The following is a 22460-nucleotide window of genomic DNA, read 5'->3' on the forward strand; positions in this document are numbered from 1 at the left end:
TCTCTATTCTTTACTTGTTGTCTAGCCATAACCTTAATCTTAATCTTACAAATAGCCAGAAGGGATACCTATTAGTATCCAGTGTGGATGTGCTCTTGTATAATTAGTGTAGGGTAAATTGAAGACAAAAAATGGAGCTCTGCAGGTACAGCAACAATCACCGAATTGCCCGAATTATAAATAGACCTACCGTAAAACGATATCAGCATTCAGTGTTGCTTGAAAGTTTTTGATCCGTTTGTCATATGCAAGCCAAGAGTAGGCTGTTTAATACTTTGGAGAATCTCTAAGACCCCAGGCAAAATCTAAGAAACTAAAGGGCTCTGTTGCATTGAGGAATGTCATTGTTCATGAGTCCACCATCAGAAGAACACTGAACAACAGTGACAGGGTTGCAAGGAAAAAGCCGCTACTATCTATAAAATACATTTTCAGACCACGTGGATAGAAGGCTTTTGAAAGAATTTTCTGTGGTTGGGTCCAAAATAGAACTTTTTGGCTTAAATTAAAAGAGTTATGTTTGGTGAAAGGCAAATGCTGCCTCCATCATAAGAACCTAATTTCATCTGTGAAAAATGGTTGGTGGTGGTATCATGGTTTTGGTCTACACTGGGCATAACTGGTTTCCATCATAGATGGAACTATTCTCAATTGTACTGTACCTGCAAATTCTGCAGGAAAATGTCAGGATTGTCAGTGAACATTGTAAATCAGTGAACTAAAGCTCAAGATAAAGTGGATCATGCAACAAGATAACAATCCTGAACACACACATCAATCTAATGAAGAATAGTTAAATTAATGAAATGTTGTGAAGGCCCATTCAGTTCCAGCTCTTACTTTGAGCACTGAATCTCCCTGCTGAGTCCACTTAAAGGTGATAGGTGCGTGAAAACAAGTAAGCCGTTTCCTAGGCCACCCCATACCCCGAGGTGTAGCCGTAGTGTTTTGCATGGTGGGTTGATGAGGGATAGAGAATAGCCTTCAGCTGTATGTGTGGTACTTTGTTGAAGAACTTGGAAGGATAGAATGGGCAATTTATGCAAGGAAGCCCAACAAAATCAACCTTTCAGTAAGAAGAAATTGGTCTAAATTCCTATGAGCCAATATACTGTATGTTCTATATTAGTTGACTTATGGATGCTTTAATATGTACCCTTCACACTTAAAATCCTGTTACTTGAGGCTTATGCGGGATGTGCTGTTGATTTGATTAGGATCAACATGAACTCCTATTTTATGTGTGTTCTTCATTTTAAAGGAAAGGTAACACCAAAAAATTAAACACTATAGTTTACATAAACAAGCTGCTGTGTAACCATGGGGGCAGCCATTCAAGCTGGAGAAAATGCACAGGTCACATAACAGATAAAAGATAAGCCCTGTAGAATACAGTGGTGTTTTATCTATTCCTTTAACAATGTTCCATGTGAGTCAGCGCTAATGAAAGTTTAGGGAATAAGATGCAGCAAGAAGATAATCTAAGTGTAGTATGCTTTATAGGTTATTGCGATTTAGCAAATGCCCGCTATTACCATAGGGTGTGCAATTAGCTTCATATGGATCACCTTAGAAGTGCTTATAGATGGGTAGTCATGAGCGTTTAACTTAAATGTGCGCTTATCTGTAGTTTTCACGGCTGTATTGTGCTAGTGGAGAAGTAGAGCGCAGAAAGATAGTATAAAACCCTTTTATTACTATTTAAATCAATTAGACAATTACACTCACATTTGTGTAGTAAAAATATGGGCATTATCCTTATATTGAACTAAATCCTATATATATACCATCATTTGGAATTAATTAATTAATTAAAAAAGTTTAAGTTTATTGGCAATTCACTGGTTTGAAGTGAGGCATTTTTCATCTTTGAAATCCAACTTATACTACCCGTTGGTTATTAAACCAAAATTGTTTTTATAAGTACTTATGTAGATCGATTAGATTAATCGTATCGTATATAAATAAATTTGTATATAAATTTCTTCATGGATAAACTCAAATTATGAATTTTTTGGTTTTCTATTAAAAATTCTTTCGTTAGTTGCCAGATTTATTGATTAATTACCAATATTACTTAAACCTATCAATTCAGCATGTACATAGTTTTACAATTATGAGCATAATTCTATAAAACTTTAATTTTACATTTAATGCATATAATTAGTACATTATATAAAACTAAAAAATACTAAAAACCATGTACAAAATCATGTCTAACATCACTCCACATAGTTAACACATAACCCGTATTATATTTCAATGTGTTTGAGGGTCTAGTCTATACTCTAGACATACTAACTCTGTACATTGGACTATGTCGGTGTTGATCTCATGGGTCTACAAGAACGCTCGTAAATTGAAATCTATGTTTAGACCTTTTGGTTCTAGTGTTTGAAGTGTATAGATCCATTTGCTTTCTGTTTTAACGTTTCTTTTATTATGTCGCCTCCTCTCCATCTTTTAGTTTACGCATTTACGACTCCATCAGAGGCTTACGATCGGCAGTCTGTTTGCCCCTTGTTTCTTAAAGGCCTTGTTGTCATGGAGATGCGTGGCGTCCATGCATAATTAACTCTCTAGTCAGAGATTGCGCGTCTCCATGGTAACTCTGCACAACGTACATTCTTCTCCATTTACTATGGTAGTTATTGGAGTCTACTTTTTTTTTAAAACGTTTTAAAATTGATCTCCGAATTTTTTACGTAAACCTCCAGGTCCAAAAAGTGTACTGACTTTTTACTATGTGTTAGTGATAGCTCCAGATTTCTACAAATTGTATTAGATTTTTTTCTGTTCCCCTCCATATTATTATAATATTGTCTATGTAGCGCCACCACAGGGACAATTCGCTCATCTGTTTCAATATATTCTTCCCAGAATCCCATATGTAGATTCGCATAGCTTGGTGCAAATCTGGCCCCAATGGCGGTGCGGTAAAAAATAAATCTGGCAACTAACGAAAGAATTTTTAATAGAAAACCAAAAAATTAATAATTTGAGTTTATCCATGAAGAAATTTATATACAAATTTATTTATATAAGATCCGATTATTCTAATCGATCTACATAAGTACTTATAAAAACAATTTTGGTTTAATAACCAACGGGTAGTATAAGTTGGATTTCAAAGATGAAAAATGCCTCACTTCAAACCAGTAAACTTAAACTTTGGTGATCAATTCACCACTAATTCCAAATGATTGTATATGTATAGGATTTGGTTCAATATAAGGATAATGCCCATATTTTTACTACACAAATGTGAGTGTAATTGTCTAGTTGATTTTAATAGTAATAAAAGGGTTTTATACTATCTTTCTGCGCTCTACTTCTCCACTAGCACAATACAGCCGTGAAAACTACAGATAAGCGCACATTTAAGTTAAACTCTCGTGACTACCCATCTATAAGCACTTCTAAGGTTATCCATATGAAGCTAATTGCACACCCTATGGCATTTGCTAAGTCGCAATAACCTATAAAGCATACTACACTTAGATTATCTTCTTGCTGCATCTTATTCCCCTTTCATTAGCGCTGACTCACACGGAACATTGTTGAAGGAATTTCTACCCGAGGAGAAACAGGTTTTCGAGTCGGGAAAAAAGGGGAAGTATACCAGAGACTGTTACCTGCATGAAGCCCAATTTGAGTGGTGTTTTATCTGTTGTGTATCCTGTCCTTTTTCTCATTTTTTTCATCTTGAATGGCTGTTCCCATGGCTACAAAGCAGCATGTTTATATAAACTATAGTGGTGTTTCTGAAGAAAATTCATAATTTTTACCATTGCAGGGCAACAGTATATAATATTTTAATTACTTTGATACACTCATTTTTTGGTGTTACTTTTCCTTTAAGTCATGTCTTTCTCCTAGCAGTGACAATTTACATGGGGGGGCAGCAAGAAAAGTAATTCTCGTTTTGGTTTGGACTGCAAGTTTGGAAGGGCTTAATAGTGGATACAGCTGCTTCTACAACATGAGACTTGAGCACATTATGCTTGTGACATCATTTGATGTGCAAATGTGGCTAATCTTTGGCTGACAATACTTTCTGGAGAGGCTCCATGAGTTTATGTTGTCAGACAAGTGGGAAATCCGGCTATTTTGAAATGCTTCTTTCAATTACATAGATATTTCCATATGAAATATTTCAGGCTGATTCAATACATTTGCAACTCTGTATAAGAATGTTCTCCTTATGTGGTAAACTCCAGATGTGCTTTGTATTCCGCGTGGGTGGAAAGGTGCAATCACTTTTACCATGTTCTTCAGTGCTTTCCTTCAACCATGACTTTCGTTGTAGAGCTTGAGTCTCTTTTTAGCTTTCAGTGTATTTTGCTTTTGAGGAATTTACAGTATCCGTTCAGGTTGTCTCCATTATCTCATCTTTGGATTTGTTCTTTGTATACCTAAAGAAAATCCAGGTATTCACAGTATAAACATTATGCAACTATAGGCAAATAGAATTTAGACACCATCTTGCGTGAAAGATCAGTTCAGTGGTGATCCTTAAAGTATGTGTACAACATTACAGCCACTCACCTGTAAATTTTGCCTTTCATCCATTCACTACCACTAGCCCTTGACCAAGGGGCTGATGCAATGTTTGATGATGTTTTGTTAACATGAAACCTCTACAACCATACCTTCTTGAGAAACATTCCTGTCATATTTTGAAAGCAGTCCACCATGTGTGTTGCAGATTTTTTAACTTAATAATCAATATCTGCAATGTTGTGATAAAGGGTCTTGAGGGCCCGAAACGTTGCCCGTTTTGTATGTGTTTTTGGGCTAAATAAATCACTTTTTTGCATAATTACAACTGACTTGGTGTGCTGCTGGTAATTTGAGTCTATAGGCGTCAAATATTTTATAAAAACTTATTTGACCAAACTCCCATCGACAATTTAACTTCAATTATTAATAAAATAACTCGAAAAATTCGGTTCAGGAAAAGACTAAATAAAAATGTGAAAACTTTGAAATGTGTGAAATGTGTGAATTTTTAAAATTCGACTCCCAGTGCCAGCAAGAGCCAAAAATCCATCATATTGTCCCAAACATCTGTGTAACTGTGCCCCATGTTCCTGAGCCATCAGCAGCCAATCCCTCATATTGCCCCCAATCTGTGCCAGCAGCAGCCAAAAAATCCACAATATTGCCCCCAAATATGCAGGCCGGATTTCGCCGCCCTCGCATCCAACCCCCCCGCACGTGCCTGCAGTGGCCGGGCCCCGCTTTGGATTTAAAGTTCTGGGGGTGCGCTGCTTTCCAGACCAGCCTGGGTGCTGCTCTCTGCTCCATTCAATGACCCGGTGCAGCACAGCCTTATTGTTGCCCTAGGCCCGGCCTATGTGGCCTCGCCACAAATCCGGGCCTGCAAATATGTACCTGTGCCAGCAGCCAAGAGGGAGGTGTGGAGTCCTTATGCCTACAGTACAAATCATGGGCAAGAAGGGGTTAGAAATGGTGATTTATAAAATTGAAAAACGATTAGAGGCCAAGCAAACCAGGGTTTAAAAAAAATCCCTTTAAAAATGTGCCCCCCCCACCCCCGCATGCTTGCTCCCTAGGCTGGTGCCTACTCTGCCTACCCCTAGTTCTGGCCCTGGGTTGCAATATACTATTTGCACGATAACCTCCCTTCTTTTTTATTTTAGATATAAGGCTGCTGATCATTGAAACCGTAAAAAATAGTACCAATGTTCAAAATATCAGAGATTGCTGAAGATCTGTTTTTGTTGAAAGCAATAGAAAGTGTCACCAATGCTCTTTTGTCACACATTGAGGGCTACTCTGTGTTATCCAGCATATATAAACACTCACAAAATCTTTTGATATCTTAAATGAAAATTGGAAAGAATTCTGATGAATTGCTTTGATTGTTTGCTGTTTCAATGGGGGGGGGGGATGCTGTTGCAGTGGAGTAGACTAGTCCTCTATTGGACAGTGCAACTCTTTAATCATTTCATGAGGGAGGAATAAGCAGCTGAACAGTTAATGGTGTAGAGACGATGTTTGAATACTTACAGAAAGTAAGAGTCTGTTCATTTTCCAATCGTTTTTTTTAACCCTTCAGTGCTACACATTCCACAGTATGCAGAATTTTCAGGCCTATGAGAGTAAGGGTGACTTGAAAAGTCACTCATCTGCCCTTTCTTTTCCCCTTTTTTACCTCATAATTTCCACCACCCATCTTTTTTTTTTTCCTTTAATTGTTTTTATTAGATTTTTCCTTATTACTTGTTTTTGCCTGTAATTTATTTTTGTTTTGTTTTTTCATTTTGAGGTCTCTTTATGCAGTTTTCACAAATATTCTAATTAAGCAATAATAATTTGGAGGATAAATTATAATGGTTATATATGGTTTGTACCACACATGAAAAAGCAGACCGCTTACAAAATTCATACTATTTGCATTTTGTAATCTCTAAATTCCACATACTTTGGTAATACTATATCACAGAAGTGAAAGTACAAATTGATTAAAAAAGGAGCAGGCAACAACAAACACAAATGACATCTGAAAATTGCCCAGCACTGAAAGGGCTAAATCACTCCTAACTATGGGGGTGTGTTCCCACAATTGTCACATCTTCGTGATTACACACAGGATTATATTCTATTGCTTTCTGTGCTAATTTAGAGTTTTCACAATATATTTCGATATTTTTAAAAACATTTTTAATACTTTTTCCATTATTAAACCTTTGTTTTGTTGCCGTTATATGATTTGTATTGTGTTCAGATGTAACTTTTCTGGAAGCGTGAGTATTTGTTCTTAGCTGTCAGTGTGTGAGTATTTATACTCCTAACACATCAAAAGGATCTGCCACTCATTCCTTATAAGGATTGAGTCCAAAAGGATGCCTTAGATGCCCCAGTGTCAGCATTACCCAGTATATATAAGAATGCTGAATATTTTAGTATATCTAGGGATGTGACTAGGAGCCTGTAAAGTTGTTTTGACTACAACTGTGCACAATGCTCCTCTGCACTGTCTTTACTAAAGAAGGCTGTCACTTGCTCACATATTATAGTACCTCATGCTTTTACACGTCCCAGCATTCAGAAACCAAAAATCAGTTGAAGGGATGCAACAATTAAATATTTCCCTACATATTTATCTGTCTATTTATCTTCTCAAATCATGCGGAACTCAAACCCACAAAACGAAGAGAATGTGATAGATATAAAATCTGTCCCTTTTATATTGCAAATAATATAAACATTTTTGATTAGAATCCGGTCCAGACTGAGAATTAAAATAGGTCCTGGCATTTTAGGTGCACAGAGGCCCAAACAGCACCCAACAGCCCACTAAATAGTGGCTTTCTATGGGACCTTATAGCAGCCCCTCTGGCATTTGCCAGAACCCACAGATTGCCAGTCCGGGCCTGATTTAGAATTGTGTTTCAGTCCAGAGCTGGCACTATTTTGCCTTATCATATGGCTCTTTGCAAGTAGCCTGTAAATTGTGCTGCCAGCTTTTTGATTGGGGCTTCTGTGTTTTTTTTATTATTATCATTGCTGATGTAAAACAGGCTTACTGTTATCTTGCTAACACCAATTGGTTGAAATTGTTTGCTTCAAGTATCTTAAAATGGTATCTCTTCCCTTTCTACCTTTTTGCATTAGAGCGCATACTGTTATATCAATTGAATCACACCATAACAACATTCCTTTGAAGCTGTGTGCCAGCAACAAGCATTTTGTGTGTACACACTTAATGTAAGTTTTTAAAAGTGTGCACAAAAGATAATTTTTGCACACTGCCAAGAAACAATTATCCTGAACATTGCTGTGTAGACTTTTTAATTACACATACATTTAGATGTGTACTACAGACTAACCTGGTTGTTATGCAGTTATGTGGTATGTGTTTACAGTGCAGCATGTATGCCCTGTCCCAATCTACACCATAAAATGACCCCTAAGCAGTGATTGCCACTATTAAAGGACATGAAAAGCCTTTACATCAACTCTTATGTATATTTTTGTGCGCCCCTTTCTTTGCCTAATCTCAAGGGCACCATTTCTGATCGTCTTCTGTGCATGCGTTTGTTTCTGTGCTCACTGATCCTAGCAAAAGAGAAGGCTTTGGCCTACATTACCATGAAAACCAATTGAATCAGTTGCTATTGGTGCAAGATGGAGAGACCAGGCATTGCAGGGGTCACTGTGTGGGAGTGGTAAAAGCGTACTCATTTATGAGCATGTGCTGGTTTGTATTAGTACCTAGTATGCATGCTTCTGGTCTCAGACTTAGAGCAGGAGCGCTAAATTGTGGGAATTTTTTTTTTCATTAACTCAGCATTTTTTTCTAAAGTGAGGCATTTAAAGTTAAATGGACAGAAATTAAGGCAATTTAATAGTGTAGATATCAGGGTTTTAGATGCTTAAATCTAAAACCCTGATATGTACAAATAGTAATGCAGAACACAAGAAATGTATGACTGTCATGTGAATTGTCAAATGTATATTAGGCTTTCCTTGTCCTTTAAATGGCACAAAACATTAAAGGAAGGGGACATACATTATATAGCTGAATTCTTTCAATTTGTGCATTTTGTACAATATAGTTTTATTCATCCAAGGAAAAGGAATAGTTTCAGCAACTCATGGAACCCATTGCTGTCATCTGGAAGTGGTCCCACAGTCGTTTGATTGAAGCGTCTAAGTGCCATAACTCACTTATGAATTAATTTATCGCATTCATAGAATAAATCACACATCCATGTTTGTTCTTAAGTACTTCTAAACACAAAGATAATATCAAGATAAATTCCAAGGTCAAGGTGGTAGCTATAGATAACAATTTCTTTCCTTCCCGAGCAGAATAAAATGCTTGATGTTTATTGAGATAAGGCATGGGTGAGAGCAAGGGCAAACAAATGTTCCTTGCTGCTGTAACCTCATTAGTAGAGCTTGCTATAGGGGTTTAGACACTAATAATCATTATATTTCATATCCTCTTTTAAAACGACACCCATAAAAATTATGATATAAGTAATTACTTTTAAGTTCTGAAGAATAATTATATGGTCACTTTTGCGGTTGAACATGATAATTCGTTACTTGTAAATCATACGTTTGTGCCACCTTTCCTTTTTCAGGGTATTGTGAAATATTTTCCAGTATTTTGTCTATGTGGCTTTCTATCAAACAATTTTTTGAAGCAGAAAGAAAACATTGCTGTAATACACACCCTGCTGTGTAAATGGATCTACACCTGAATGATAAAGCAAAGCAACTGTGCTTTCTGAATTTCTGTTTTTCTGTTTGTTTTTTTTTTATTATTTAGATCATTGGACTGAAGTTACAGTATTTTCATATTAATATTTAATCATAAATAAATATGGAAATGTAATATTGTGGAATTTATTGTATCTATATTTTTAACCACTTAATTGTTCAGAGCTGCAATGAAACGTATAACCGCCTATGTGATGGTATTTTACGTTTCCCCCTTTCCTTTGTGTACAACAGGCATGTCCAAAGTCAGGCCTGTGGGCCAATTGCGGCCCGTTTTTAAATTTACCCTGGGCCTCAGCCTCCATCATGAAATTAATAATAATGTGGCCCCCCAGCATAGTGCAATCAGGAATAATGTAGCAGTAATATTTGGGCACATTAGTGAAATGATCTGCCACTTGGTTTATACTGCTGCCTGTGTGCTGAAGGTGTTAGTAAAAGACACTTACTGGCATGTAGTGACGCGCTACTCTCGCATACTTTTTTTTAGGGCTGAAGGTGCAATAGACGTGCTGACGTGCCAGTACAGTAAATTAAAGACATATGCGAGAGCGGTGCATCACTATGTGCCAGTATGTGCCTTTTACTAACACCTTCAGCACACAGGCAGCAGTATAGACCAAGTGGCAGATCATTTCACTATTCACGTGCCCAAATATTACTGCTACGCGATTTCTTGTTTAAATGAGGAGCGGAGAATAAGTCCAAACAGACTCCACTTCCTAAATGACGTGTACGTGTCCATCTCCAGGAGTGAATGATCCTGATCACATTGGAATGGATGTCAGGCTGAATAGTCGGCCCTCACACATTTTCACCTCACGAAATCTGGCCCTTGTTGTAAAAAGTTTGGACACCCCTGATGTACAGCATGATGTATGATAGCCTGTATTAGCACCCATTGCTATAAGGGAGTCCAGGTTCTGGCTTTGGCCAGGATTCTGCCATTTTCAGCAAGATTCGGATTCGTCTAAATCCTTGTGCCTGGCTGAATCTGAATCCATTTGCAAATTAGGGATAGGAAGGAAAATCAGTTGACTTTTTATCACAAATCAAAGAAATATAAAAAATATTCCCATTGTTTCCTTTCCCTCCCCTAATTTGCATGTGCAAATTAGAATTCGGTTCGGTATTCGGACAAATCTGTTACAAAGGATTCTGGGATTTGGACTAATCCAAAATAGTGAGTTTGGTGCATCCCTAATTGCTATAGGCCAAAATGACAGAAAATCAACTGTCACAAATCAATCACCCTCATGCTCCAAGCAGACTCCCTGCCATAATGTACTGTATATAACCTCAATCTTGCATGAAACTTTACAAGCTTTACAAGTGTGCGTTACATTAATATGTATGGGTGGGTTACAACTTTTGTGATGGTGTCCCATGCATGTCATGGATTTTTCCATTTTCCTTCTGTTCTTATGGTAAATGACATTTAATGAAAGATTAATAACATGCACATCTGGAAAATGTTTATATCTTTAATTGATGGGAATCTTTTTTTTTTTTTTTTCCTTGTTGTGGGTGGGTGCACATAAAATTGTTCTCCTTGTACCGTTCAATATAAATAGCACCTTTAAATTGTATGAATACTGCCAAGGTTTATTCAAACATTTGAAGACCAAAAGACCCACTTGGCTACAAGTTAAGAACTAAAGAGCCAAGACGATTCTTAGCCAGGAATATTGACACACAGGTTTCCTGGAAGAGTAAAGGGAGTGACCAACAGTTTAAACAAATTATATTGGTGGGTGATACTTAGAAAAGTTTGCAGCTGTATCATTTAATTTTAGTTTTTTTAGTTAGTTTTTGTAGTGTGCACATTTGGTCCTTTTGACTCTGCATCGGGTTTTGGATGAAATCTTTTGTTCTACCTATTCTGGATACATTTTTGCACAAACTATGTTGCCATTTATTTCCCTGATTAAGAACCCTGATTATGAACAGTTCTTAGTTATATATTCCTTTAAAAACAGGCTTTTATACAACTATTTGTATTACATCCTTTTCGCCCACTTTGAATACAAATATATTTAAAATCACTTAAGAATTCCATAACTACAAAGCAGTCGCTTGCAGCATGGTGCTCATGGTGTTCTTCAGTAACTTTTAATATCCTTGTATATGCAATTCATGCAATAAAGCGTATGAAGGAAATTATATATATATATATATATATATATATAGAATTTCGAAGCAGACAGCACCTCATGTCAGATAAGCCATTTTGTGGCTGCCCCTGTGCACGGAAAAAATTTGTGTATAATTCAATCAAGAATTATATATATATATATATATATATATATATATATATATATATATATATATATATATATATATATATATATATATATATATATATATATTTATTTATTTTTTATTTTATTTTTTCTCAGTAACATTAACACAATAGTTTGTACTTAATTTTTGAATTATTTTTAGTAGATTTAAGGTATGTTGATCCAAATTACTGAAAGACCCTTTGTCTGTAAACCCACAGGCCCGGAGCATTCTAGATAACAAGTTCCATACCTGTAATAATGATTAACTTGAATTTTTTTTAATTTTACATATTTGTTGAGCTTCATTGAAATGTCTACTTAGTTTCAGTTAATTAGATATAAAGTAGAAAGATATTATAATCTGCTGTTATACCTGATCTGATTATGGATGATTTCAGCAGCATGGGGATTATTTACATTTTTTTTTTAAAAGTACATATTCGCCTTTATATTAAATGTTGCTGACCCCAACAACAACAAAAAAATCGAATTTGTAAAGTACACAAACTGTCATCAGCTTTTTACTTCAATATTTCATTAAGATTTACCCAAATGAGTAGTTTACTGGATTAGCCAATTTGGCAGATCTGCAGATTTCTGTAAATTTGAAAAACAAGTTTTTCAGGTGGCAATTATAATATGTGAATTGTGAAGGATGTGATACTTTGAAAACATCTGGTTTGCATCCAAATACAAATTATACAATATCTTAAAGTGTTCAGTTATAGGATCAATCTGGCGAGTACATTCTTTAAATTTGGCCGACTGCAGCCCTTGTGGATGTATGCATATGCAAGTTCTAAACAGTTTTATAGGGAGGAAATTATCTTTTTTTTTAACTTTTTACATTCACCATACTTCAGCCCCAAAAGAAATGATGAATTTTTCTTTCAAAATTGTATTCTGATAGAAAATGTATTTACTACTAGTATAAACAAATGTCAAGAATTGTCTCATCTAACAAATACACTTGTAAAAAAAAAATACTACTGATAAAAGAGAGAGGAGGGAATTGTAAGGGTAAGGGCACACTCTGCTATTTCAGAAGATTAGTTGCCCAGCGACAAATCGGTTCTTATTTGGGCGACTAATCTCCCCGAACTGGCTTCCCACCGGCTAGAATCTAAATTGTCGGTGTGAAGGCAATCAGAACGATTTGTTTTCAGAAGTCGTCCAAAGTTTCCTCAAGAGGAAACTTCGGGAGGCTTCGGAAAGCCGAAATGATTTACATTCTAGCCGGCGGGAAGGCAGTTTGAGGAGATTAGTCGCCCGAAAAAGAAACGATTTGTCGCTGGTCGACTAATCTCCCAAAATAGCAGCATTTACCCCAACCCTAAGGGCAGAGACGCGCGAAGATCCAGGGAGAGTTAGTCGCCCGGCGACAAATCGCCTCTTCTTCAGCGAATAATCTCCATGAAAAGCCTTCCCTTCAGGATGGCACTCGGAGTAATTCGTTTTCCTAGGTCACCCGAAGTTTCCTCGTGAGGCAACTTCAGAAATCGAAGTGCTCCGAGTGTCATCCTGCCAACGATTTAGAATCTAGCTGACGGGAAGGCAGTTTGCGTAGATTAGTCGCCCAAAGAAGAGGCGATTTGTCGCCAGGCAACTAAATCTCCCCAAATCTTTGCACGTGTCTCTGCCCTTAAAAATATAAATTACTTTCAAATTGCAATTACAAATTACATTTACTTCATTATAAAGTCGCTGCAAATGTTTAATAGCATGTTGCTTAGAATTGATATTTGATTTGGGAAAGAACTCCAATCTGCCAGCCCACTTGACTGCACCTTTTTTGGCAGGACATCCTTAATATTAGGTATGCAAATGGGTTGGGGCTTAGCAGGTATGTCAATTTGGTAGACTGGTGAGTGCAACTTGGCCTAACGTAACAGCAGAATGATTCTGCACGCCCAGATCATGTGAAAATAGTATGACGCTACCATCCTTATTTTCATTGCATTCTGCTTTGTATTCTACTCTCTGTAAATACAGTTATTTGTTGAATTAAAAAGACCAATAGTCTGCTATTGTTCATCAGTTTATGGAGTGCAAATAGTTTTTGCTCGTCCAGAACCCTTTGCTTGGCACCTCTCTTAATAAGACCTTGCGGCATCCGATTAGCCGAGGGCTCCTCCCGAGGTGAAAGGCGGATGTTAAAGGCAGAAGCAAGAGCCGAGAACAGGGTGCTTACAATAGTTTCTGGAATTAGGGTGCCGACCGTGACACATCTATAGTAAATCTGGCTATGGTGAGAGAATATCACAGATCAGATTTTTTTAAGTACTATTAACTTAAATCATTATTGCAGATACTGCACACAGAATGGGGTTACATACAGTTCCATAGGCTAGCACCTTGTGTCTTTGAATTAAGTCAATAAGTACAGATCCACATTTATAGGTACAATTTAGTACTCTAACTGTACAGGTAAATAATTTTTCCATTTTACACTTTTATGATTCATGTGCAGTGAAAGTAGATGAGTTTTGATGTTTATAGATTCAGGCCTACCATTTAAATCCCGGAGGTGCCCATGAAGTGCTGATGGAATACTAGACTAATGCTAAACTATGCTGGGATATACAGTGGGGAAAATAAGTATTGAACACGTCAATGGATTCTGCAACAATAAGATTGCAAAGAGAGCTCTTTGCTTTTACCTATCATGAGATGCTTCTTGTGTGATACCTTGGTAATGAGGAACCTTTTTATATGCCATCAATTAGGACTAAACCAGCTGTTTAATTTTTGATACTTTCTATTTATATACCAGTGTCTTATTGAAACCTCCCCTTGGTTGCTAAAACCACAAATAATAAAAAATTAAGCCAAAAGCAAACATCATGCTAAATGTCAAAGGTGAACAACCAATTACAATTTCTGATACAAACAAGAGAACTGTAGAGTATCTGAAGAATATCTTTCACAAAATAAAGGTGCAGTAAAGTTGTCCTACATACTCCCTTGATTTATGTTTAAAGGGCTTTGGAAAGGCATTTAAAAGTCTACAATCTTAAAAACACAACATTCTGACACTTTTCTATTATAGTCCACATTTTCCTGTGAAGTAACTAGTTATCAGCTACTCGAAATGTTGTGCTTCTTTTAAATTTCTTTTCTTTGCTTTTCTTTAGGTTCTCCAAACCAGCACCAATGTTTTTGGATGATTCTTTCAGAAAATGGGCAAAGATTCGAGAATATGTTCCTCCCTTTGGTATCAAAGGGCAAGGTAAGAGGATGTATAATGACTCAGAATGTAGGTAATAGATCAGTAATGAGCTATATTTGATACTCCACATTGATTTTTTTTCTTACATCTCAGCTTTTCTTTCTATGTTTAGACTACCCCATACCACACCTAACTGATCTCCTGCTGTTATACAACCACAACAAACCTGACATATACAGAATACTAAGTGACAGATAAGCAGGCTCATCAAACAGTCTTGCTGATTTGTGTGTATTACTGGCAAGCGTCAAAGTCAAAACTGTGTCTTAAAATTATATGTAATGCAACGAATTGCAACACTGCGGCCAATTGACAATCTTGAAAGGAGTCTCTTGCTCGCTGAGCAGAGCGTAGCGGGGTCAGATAGTTTGGGGGGAACAGAACAGTAGCAGGATATTGAGGCAAAAAAAATCTAAGGTGGGCAAAAGGAAAATGCAGGCTGATCCGGAGTTTATACATCACAAATTTGCCAGATTGTGTGATGATGATGGGAGTATGAACTCCGGATTGACAATTCTAGATGGGGCTGATCTCTCTAATAGCCGGGAGACCAGTTTCTCTAGTAGTGGTGGGGAGGAGAGCAGAGACAGGCCTAAGCAGATTGTGGTTGTAGGGGACTCAATTATTAGGAAAGTGTATAGGGTAATCTGTTGTCCGGATCGCTACAACCGAACAGTTTGCTGTCTACCTTGTGCCTGGGTTCGGCATGTGGTTGAGCGGGTAGACAAATTATTGGGTGGGGCTGGGCAAGACCCAACTGTCTTAGTGCATATCGGTACTAATGACAAAATAAATGGTGGATGGATTAAAGTGTGATTTCAGGGATCTAGGCTCTAAGATCAGGGAAATGCCATCTTTTCTGAAATTTTGCTCGTGCCACGTGCAAGTTTAGGAAGACAGGGGAAGCTTAGGGAGCTAAATGCGTGGCTCAAGTTTTGGTGTAGGAAGGAAGGGTTTGGGTTCCTAGAGCACTGGGCTGATTTTTCGTTGGGGTACAACCTATACAGTCGTGACGGTTTGTACCTCAATGGAAGGGTGTCCACTGTGCTAGGGGAAAGAATGGCCAAGAGGTTGGAGGAGTGTAAACTAGGCAAGGGGGGGGGTGAGATAAATAATTATGGGGAAGCTAGGGTAGACGGGGCAGTGGGGTTAGTAAGGGGTCATGGGGGAGGAGTGAGGGGGCATATATTTTACCAGCTAAGGAGGTCCCTCTGGAAAACAGACTAATAATAACTTAACATATAATTCTCCACTAAGTAATGCAAATTTCAAAAGTAAAAGTAGTAACCTCCGCTGTATGCTGGCAAATGCACAGAGTTTGTCAGGTAAAATGGGAGACCTAGAATTAATTGCATGCTCTAAAAATTATGATATAATTGGTATCACTGAGACCTGGTGGGATGAAACATGTGACTTGTAATAACTAACAATACTGAACTCATCTCTAACATTTGTGTGGGTGAGCATTTAGGGAATAGTGATCATAACATGGTCTCCTTTGAGATTCTGTTGCAGAAGCAATTCTATAAGGGAGTAACTAAAACACTAAATTTCAGACGTGCAAACTTTGGCAGTATAAGGTCATCTCTGCAACATATTTAGTGAGAAATGCTTTTCACAGGGTTAAACACGGATCAAAAATGGGAAGTCTTTAAAATGCTGCTTAATAAATATACATGTCAGTATATTCCCCTTGTAAGCAAGGAACGCGGTTGCAAAGCAAAACCTTTTTGGTTCAATAGAAGTGTTGGTGTGGAGGTGGGTAAGAAAAGGCGTGCTTTTAAGGCTTTCAAGTTAGCTGGGACACCTCTATTCAAAAAAGGATCCCGTTCTCTGCCTCAAAATTATAGGCTAGTTACACTGGCGCCAGTAGTAGGAAAGCTTTTTGAAGGGTTATTAAAGGATAAGATACTCAACTATATAGACTTTGCTAAAGCATTTGATACAGTGCCACACAAAAAGTTACTGGTTAAATTAAGGAATGTTGGCCTGGAACATAGTATTTGTACCTGGATATAGAACTGGATAAAAGATAGACTACAAAGAGTGGTGGTAAATGGAACATTTTCTAATTGGACCAGTGTTGTTAGTGGAGTACCACAGGGCTCTGTACTAGGTCCCTTGCTTTTCAATTTGTTTATTAATGACCTGGAGGTGGGCATTGAAAGTACTGTTTCTATTTTTGCAGATGATACTAAACTGTGCAGAACTATAGGTTCCATGCAGGATGCTGCCACTTTGCAGAGTGATTTGTTTTGGAAAACTGGGCAGCAAACTGGAAAATGAGGTTCAATGTTGATAAATGCAAGGTTATGCACTTTGGCAAAAATAATATAAATGCAAGTTATACACTAAATGGCAGTGTGTTGGGAGTTTCCTTAAATGAGAAGGATCTAGGGTTCTTTGTAGATAACACATTGTCTAATTCTGGGCAGTGTCATTCTGTGGCTACTAAAGCAAATAAAGTTCTGTCTTGCATAAAAAAGGGCATTAACTCAAGGGATGAAAACATAATTATGCCTCTTTATAGGTCCCTGGTAAGGCCTCATCTGGAGTATGCAGTGCAGTTTTGGACTCCAGTCCTTAAGAGGGATTTAAATGAGCTGGAGAGAGTGCAGAGACGTGCAACTAAATTGGTTAGAGGGATAGAAGACTTAAATTATGAGGGTAGACTGTCAAGGTTGGGGTTGTTTTCTCTGAAAAAAAGGCGCTTGCGAGGGGAAATTATTACACTTTACAAGTACATTAGAGGACATTATAGACAAATAGCATGGGACCTTTTTACCCATAAAGAGGATCACCGTACCAGAGGCCACCCCTTTAGACTAGAAGAAAAGAACTTTCATTTGAAGCAACGTAGGGGGTTCTTCACAGTCAGGACAGTGAGGTTGTGGAATGCACTGCCGGGTGATGTTGTGATGGCTGATTCAGTTAATGCCTTTAAGAATGGCTTGGATGATTTTTTGGATAGACAGAATATCAAAGGCTATTGTGATACTAAGCTCTATAGTTAGTATAGGTATGGGTATATATAATTTGTGTGAAAGTAGGGAGGGGTGTGTATGGATGCTGGGTTTTCATTTGGAGGGGTTGGACTTGATGGACTTTGTCTTTTTTCAACCAGATTTAACTATAACTAACTAACTGTAATGTGATCCATAAATGTTGGACTCGTTATGTGGAAACCCGTTATACAGAAAGCTCAGAATTACAGAAAGGTCATCTCACATAGACCCCCATTTTATACAACTAATCCAAATTTTTAAAAATGATTTCTCTCTTTAATATTAAAACAGTATCTTGTGCTATATTCCTTATTGGAAGCAAAACCAACCTATAGGGTTAATTTATTGTTTACATGATTTTCTAGTAGATGCAAGGTATGAAGATTCAAATTATGGAAAGATCAGTTATCGAGAAACTCCCAGCTTCCAAGCATTCTGGATAACGGGTCCCATACCTGTATTTGTATTTAGTTCCCACAATACTTTGCAGATTCCATTCAACACAGATTTGAAGCCCCACAACATGATGCTACCACCATCACACTTCACTTGTAGGTATGGGTGAATCACATCATCACTTCTGCATTGACGAGTTCATAGCAGACATTACAGGTTTTCGGGCATGAACTATGCACAGAATGTTAAATGTTAGGGATTTTGTGGCAATGAGGATTACAATTAATTATTGAGGAGTTATGCATAAATCAACCTAAATAAGCGAATATCTAAATTATGAAGGCTAATGAGACTATAGTTCTTGTGAACCCGTGTTTTATATAATAAGTAGCTGTTAATACGTTTTCTTCTCCAGATGTCCCTTGGTTGGTTGGTTGGTTGGTTTGTCATGTAAGTCATGTAGCAGATCCTCTTCTGCAGCAAAAACTCTTCAATAGTGTCGTGAAGAGAAAAAAAATGCACAATTGTCTTTTCCCCTGAATGTGCTACCTGATCTGTCAGATTTATGTTACATTGCTCTTATTTTATGGGGTCATCTTGGGTGAAAGGCATTTGATTTCTAGCTGTCTAGCTAAGCATGAAACTCTCTCTCCTAAAGAGACAAATTCTGATACCTGGTACATTTTTTTTAAAATTTAGGAGTGTGTGAACTTATTATATTAGATGATTAAATCTTTCTGGTGGAAGTCATTTGCTTCATTCTTGATATGATAGCCTCTCCTTTTTGTCTAAGGGCTGGTAATTCACAGGTACATATTAGACAGGATAGAAATGGCAGATTTTAAAGATGGATTCTGCCTCAGTGATGAGATATATTCCAAGGGCCTTTTGTGGCCCCTGGCTACTCAAAAGGGCTGCACATTATTATTGTTTTTTAATGTTGGCAATAGAGCTAAAGATTGCATTTTAATGGCACCCTCTTGCATTTAAGGGCTACATGCATCCTCCTGGCTGTCTTCGCCATCTTATGCTACAATCCATATAAAACAAAAATATGAAGAAAACATGATTTTATATAAGGAATGTTGATACTACATTTATGAATGTGTATATCAACCTTGCTTCTTTTCCATTTTAGAGTTATATATTTTTTAATATTATCCAATCCAAAAACCAGATTAATGTTCTACCAAAATGTACCAACATTTATTCTCATTTTCATAAAGGAAGCTATACCCTCAAACAATGTTGACCTAAAATATATTGCATAAAACAGCTCATATGTAAAACCCTCTTTTGTGTAAATAGACCATTTTCATAATAGTATACTTTTTTAGTAGTTTGTGCCACTGGGTAATCCAAAATAGAAAATTGCCATTTTAAGAAATAAGGGCCACCCCCTAGGATCCAACAATTCACAGTGCACACAAACAAACCATACATGCTAGGTCACGTGAGCCAAGTAATGGACAAGGTTCTGTCTTTTGCTTTCACCCGGCTTCCTTTTAAATTTAGAGCTGGATTATTTTTGGTCAGGTGATCTCTAATGGAACACACAGACTATGAAGGTAAAAGATGTAAAAGGGCAATATTTACTTAAATATATATATATAACAGTTTGGTAAGATTCTTTAATATACAACTTAATATGATAAGAAAATATACCTTTTCATGGAAGACATGGCAGCTTTACAGCATAGCACTTGTAAAACTATAAAGTCAAATGGAAAATGTTGTTCTGGGTTGTTATTGTTTTATTAATTGTTGTTATAAAATGCTTAATATATATGTATAAAGCAGTTTAAAAAGCTATCCCATGTTCGGACTGAGTAAGCAGGGAACACAGAGCCCAATGGTACCCTTACCTGTAAGGTAAGTGATTTGTTCCACTGCGCATGAACTGTTAAACAAATTTTGTGACTACCACTTAGAGTACAACTTTTTTTTTTCATGTGATTTACTCACTTTCTTTTGGATGGCCTCTTACCCATGCTCACACCCTTTGTGTAACTATGTGTTTTACTGGATGGGTTTAGTGTGTCCTACAATTTAATTGCTGACATTGCAGAAAGAACACAGTAGGCAGACAGAACTCGCAGTTGCAATGTACGATATGGTCAGCTTTACTTAATGGTTTAGAGCAGGGCTGTCCAACTGGCGTCCTGCCATATAAGGGACCCCCCCCCTTATATGGCCCTCCACATCAAAGTCTGCCTGCTGTGTCTGTTTACCATATGTAAAATTTAAAAGGTATCACTACAGAGATTGACTGGCCCCCTGTATTGTTTAAACCTCAAATTCACTCTGTTATCCCCTGTATTGTTCACACCTGGTATACTGGTCCTGATTCCTGTCTCCTGCTCTGTTCTGTCTTCCATATGTTCCCTGTGTGTGTCATACTTTGGTATTTGTTCTGGGGGTTTGTTAGCAATTGAAAATTATTGTTAGTGGCCCCTAAGGTGTTTAATCATATGCTGGAATACTGTATTATACACAGAGGAGGAGGAGGCATATGGATTTATGGGTATGTCTTATATGACTTAGCTTTTTTCACATATGAGTGACATCCTTGCCCTGTCCTGCATTTCCCTCCTTACCATGATGGTTTTTAAATAAAGAGAGAGAGAAAATCTACAACATTTTTTAATTTATATTACTGCTCCCTATACCTGTACCAGCAAGCCCAGCAGCCATCCATAATACACCCCACCTGTACCTGTGGAAGCAAGCTCAGCAGCCATCCATCATACAGTCCTCCTGCAGCCATCATATTGCCCCAATCTTTACCTGTGCCAGCAGCAGCCAAAAATAATTCTGATCACATCATATTGCCCCCAAGTATTTATGTACCTGTGCCAGCACCCAGCAGCAACATCAAACATATGGGCCCCAAATCTGTACCTGGCTGTGCCAGCAGGAAGCTTCACACTTTACAGTAATAGAAAGAATGTCTTCAGTTCAGTGCAACTGTGCAAGGCTGAGAGCAGCGAGAGCCACACCAAGCAGGCCACCAGCTCTCTGCCTCTCTCTGTCACCCAACACATCAGTGATGTCATTGACGCTTGTACGCATGTTGCGCTGCACCGCACAGAAGGAGCTATTACTTGCCGGCAAGAGGGAGAAGGTTAAGGAGATGGATTCCAACCAACTGGGTGACCATGATTACTGAAACAAATTATTGAAAAAACGCTTGAAAAAAAACAAAGAAATTAAAAAACTAAAAAAAATCCCCTTAAAAGTGTGCCCCTCAATAATGGCGCCCTAGACAGCCGCCTACTCTGCCTACCCCTAGTTCCGGCCCTGATCCCTGCAGTGAGCACCAACCATTTGGTTTTTTGGTGTGCTATTAATATGGACATGGTCTTGCGGTAACATGGGTGTGGTTTAATGTGGGTGTGGTCTAAAAACAGGGAGTGGCTAATACTCGCTTCTGTTATCGGCCCTCCACCATGTAGATTAGAAAAATTCCGGCCCTCGGTACCATAGAAGTTAGACAGCACTGGTTTAGAGGTTCATAGTGGCAGAAATTGTGTGTCTGCACATGCTTAAGGTTTCCTTTCATGTATGCATGCATCTTGCATCCTTTAATTAATATGCTATAAATGTCTCGTTAAATAACTAAAACTCTTCCATTATTTATGTTTCTTTTGTGTGTTGTATTGATTCTTTTTCAAGGCACTGTTTATATCTACTGCTAAATTTAGGCTTTAAGCTTGAATCATTTCTGGGAAAAAACATGTTGCTGACTTTTGGCAAAAGAATAGTTTATGAAAAGCAATACCCTATTGTGTCAAATGCACAACTTTGTACTTTTCAGTGCTACAAATGCCTTTTTCATCAAAGATTTATCTTTGAATGAAAATACAAAATACTGCAGTATGGGCACTTGCATTAACTGTATACCCTCGTTCTATGAATAGTGAATGGTAATGGTAAGGCCACAGTGTCAGAAAACTGTTATACTACTCTCTGAAAGTATTGCTGCAATTATTATAAATAATTTCAATTGTATTGTTCAAATGGCAATAGTAATATAATATAGACAAGGGATGCACAGCACAGTCATGCACTTTTGATTTATTAAAATAATTAAATTTTGCTCAATTTTTTTTTGTTTTAAGATCTTGTCATAACAAGGATCCAAAATCCTACAAATTGCAATGAACATTGTTCTTCTTTCCCAGGTTTTGTTCTTACTATTGACATTTTTTCAGTAATGTCATAAAATTGCAGCCTCCATGAATGAATCCACACAGAATGACATTTCCCCTCCTCATGAAATCT

At 37.4% G+C, this 22460-nt stretch overlaps 1 protein-coding gene across 7 annotated transcripts in view; it reads left to right on the forward strand.

Annotated features, from left to right (window-relative positions):
* LOC108715547 (CMP-N-acetylneuraminate-beta-1,4-galactoside alpha-2,3-sialyltransferase) overlaps positions 1 to 22460 on the forward strand; it is a 139420-nt gene that overhangs the window by 73806 nt on the left and 43154 nt on the right. For all 7 annotated transcript variants that reach the window (XM_018260813.2, XM_041561436.1, XM_018260809.2 and 4 more), the window contains one exon: positions 14681 to 14775. In XM_018260813.2, coding sequence (XP_018116302.1) covers positions 14681 to 14775 — 95 coding nt within the window. The remainder of the gene's footprint in view (positions 1 to 14680; positions 14776 to 22460) is intronic.

This window comes from Xenopus laevis, chromosome 4S (assembly GCF_017654675.1).
Source record: "Xenopus laevis strain J_2021 chromosome 4S, Xenopus_laevis_v10.1, whole genome shotgun sequence".
Classification (NCBI taxonomy): Eukaryota; Metazoa; Chordata; class Amphibia; order Anura; family Pipidae; genus Xenopus; species Xenopus laevis.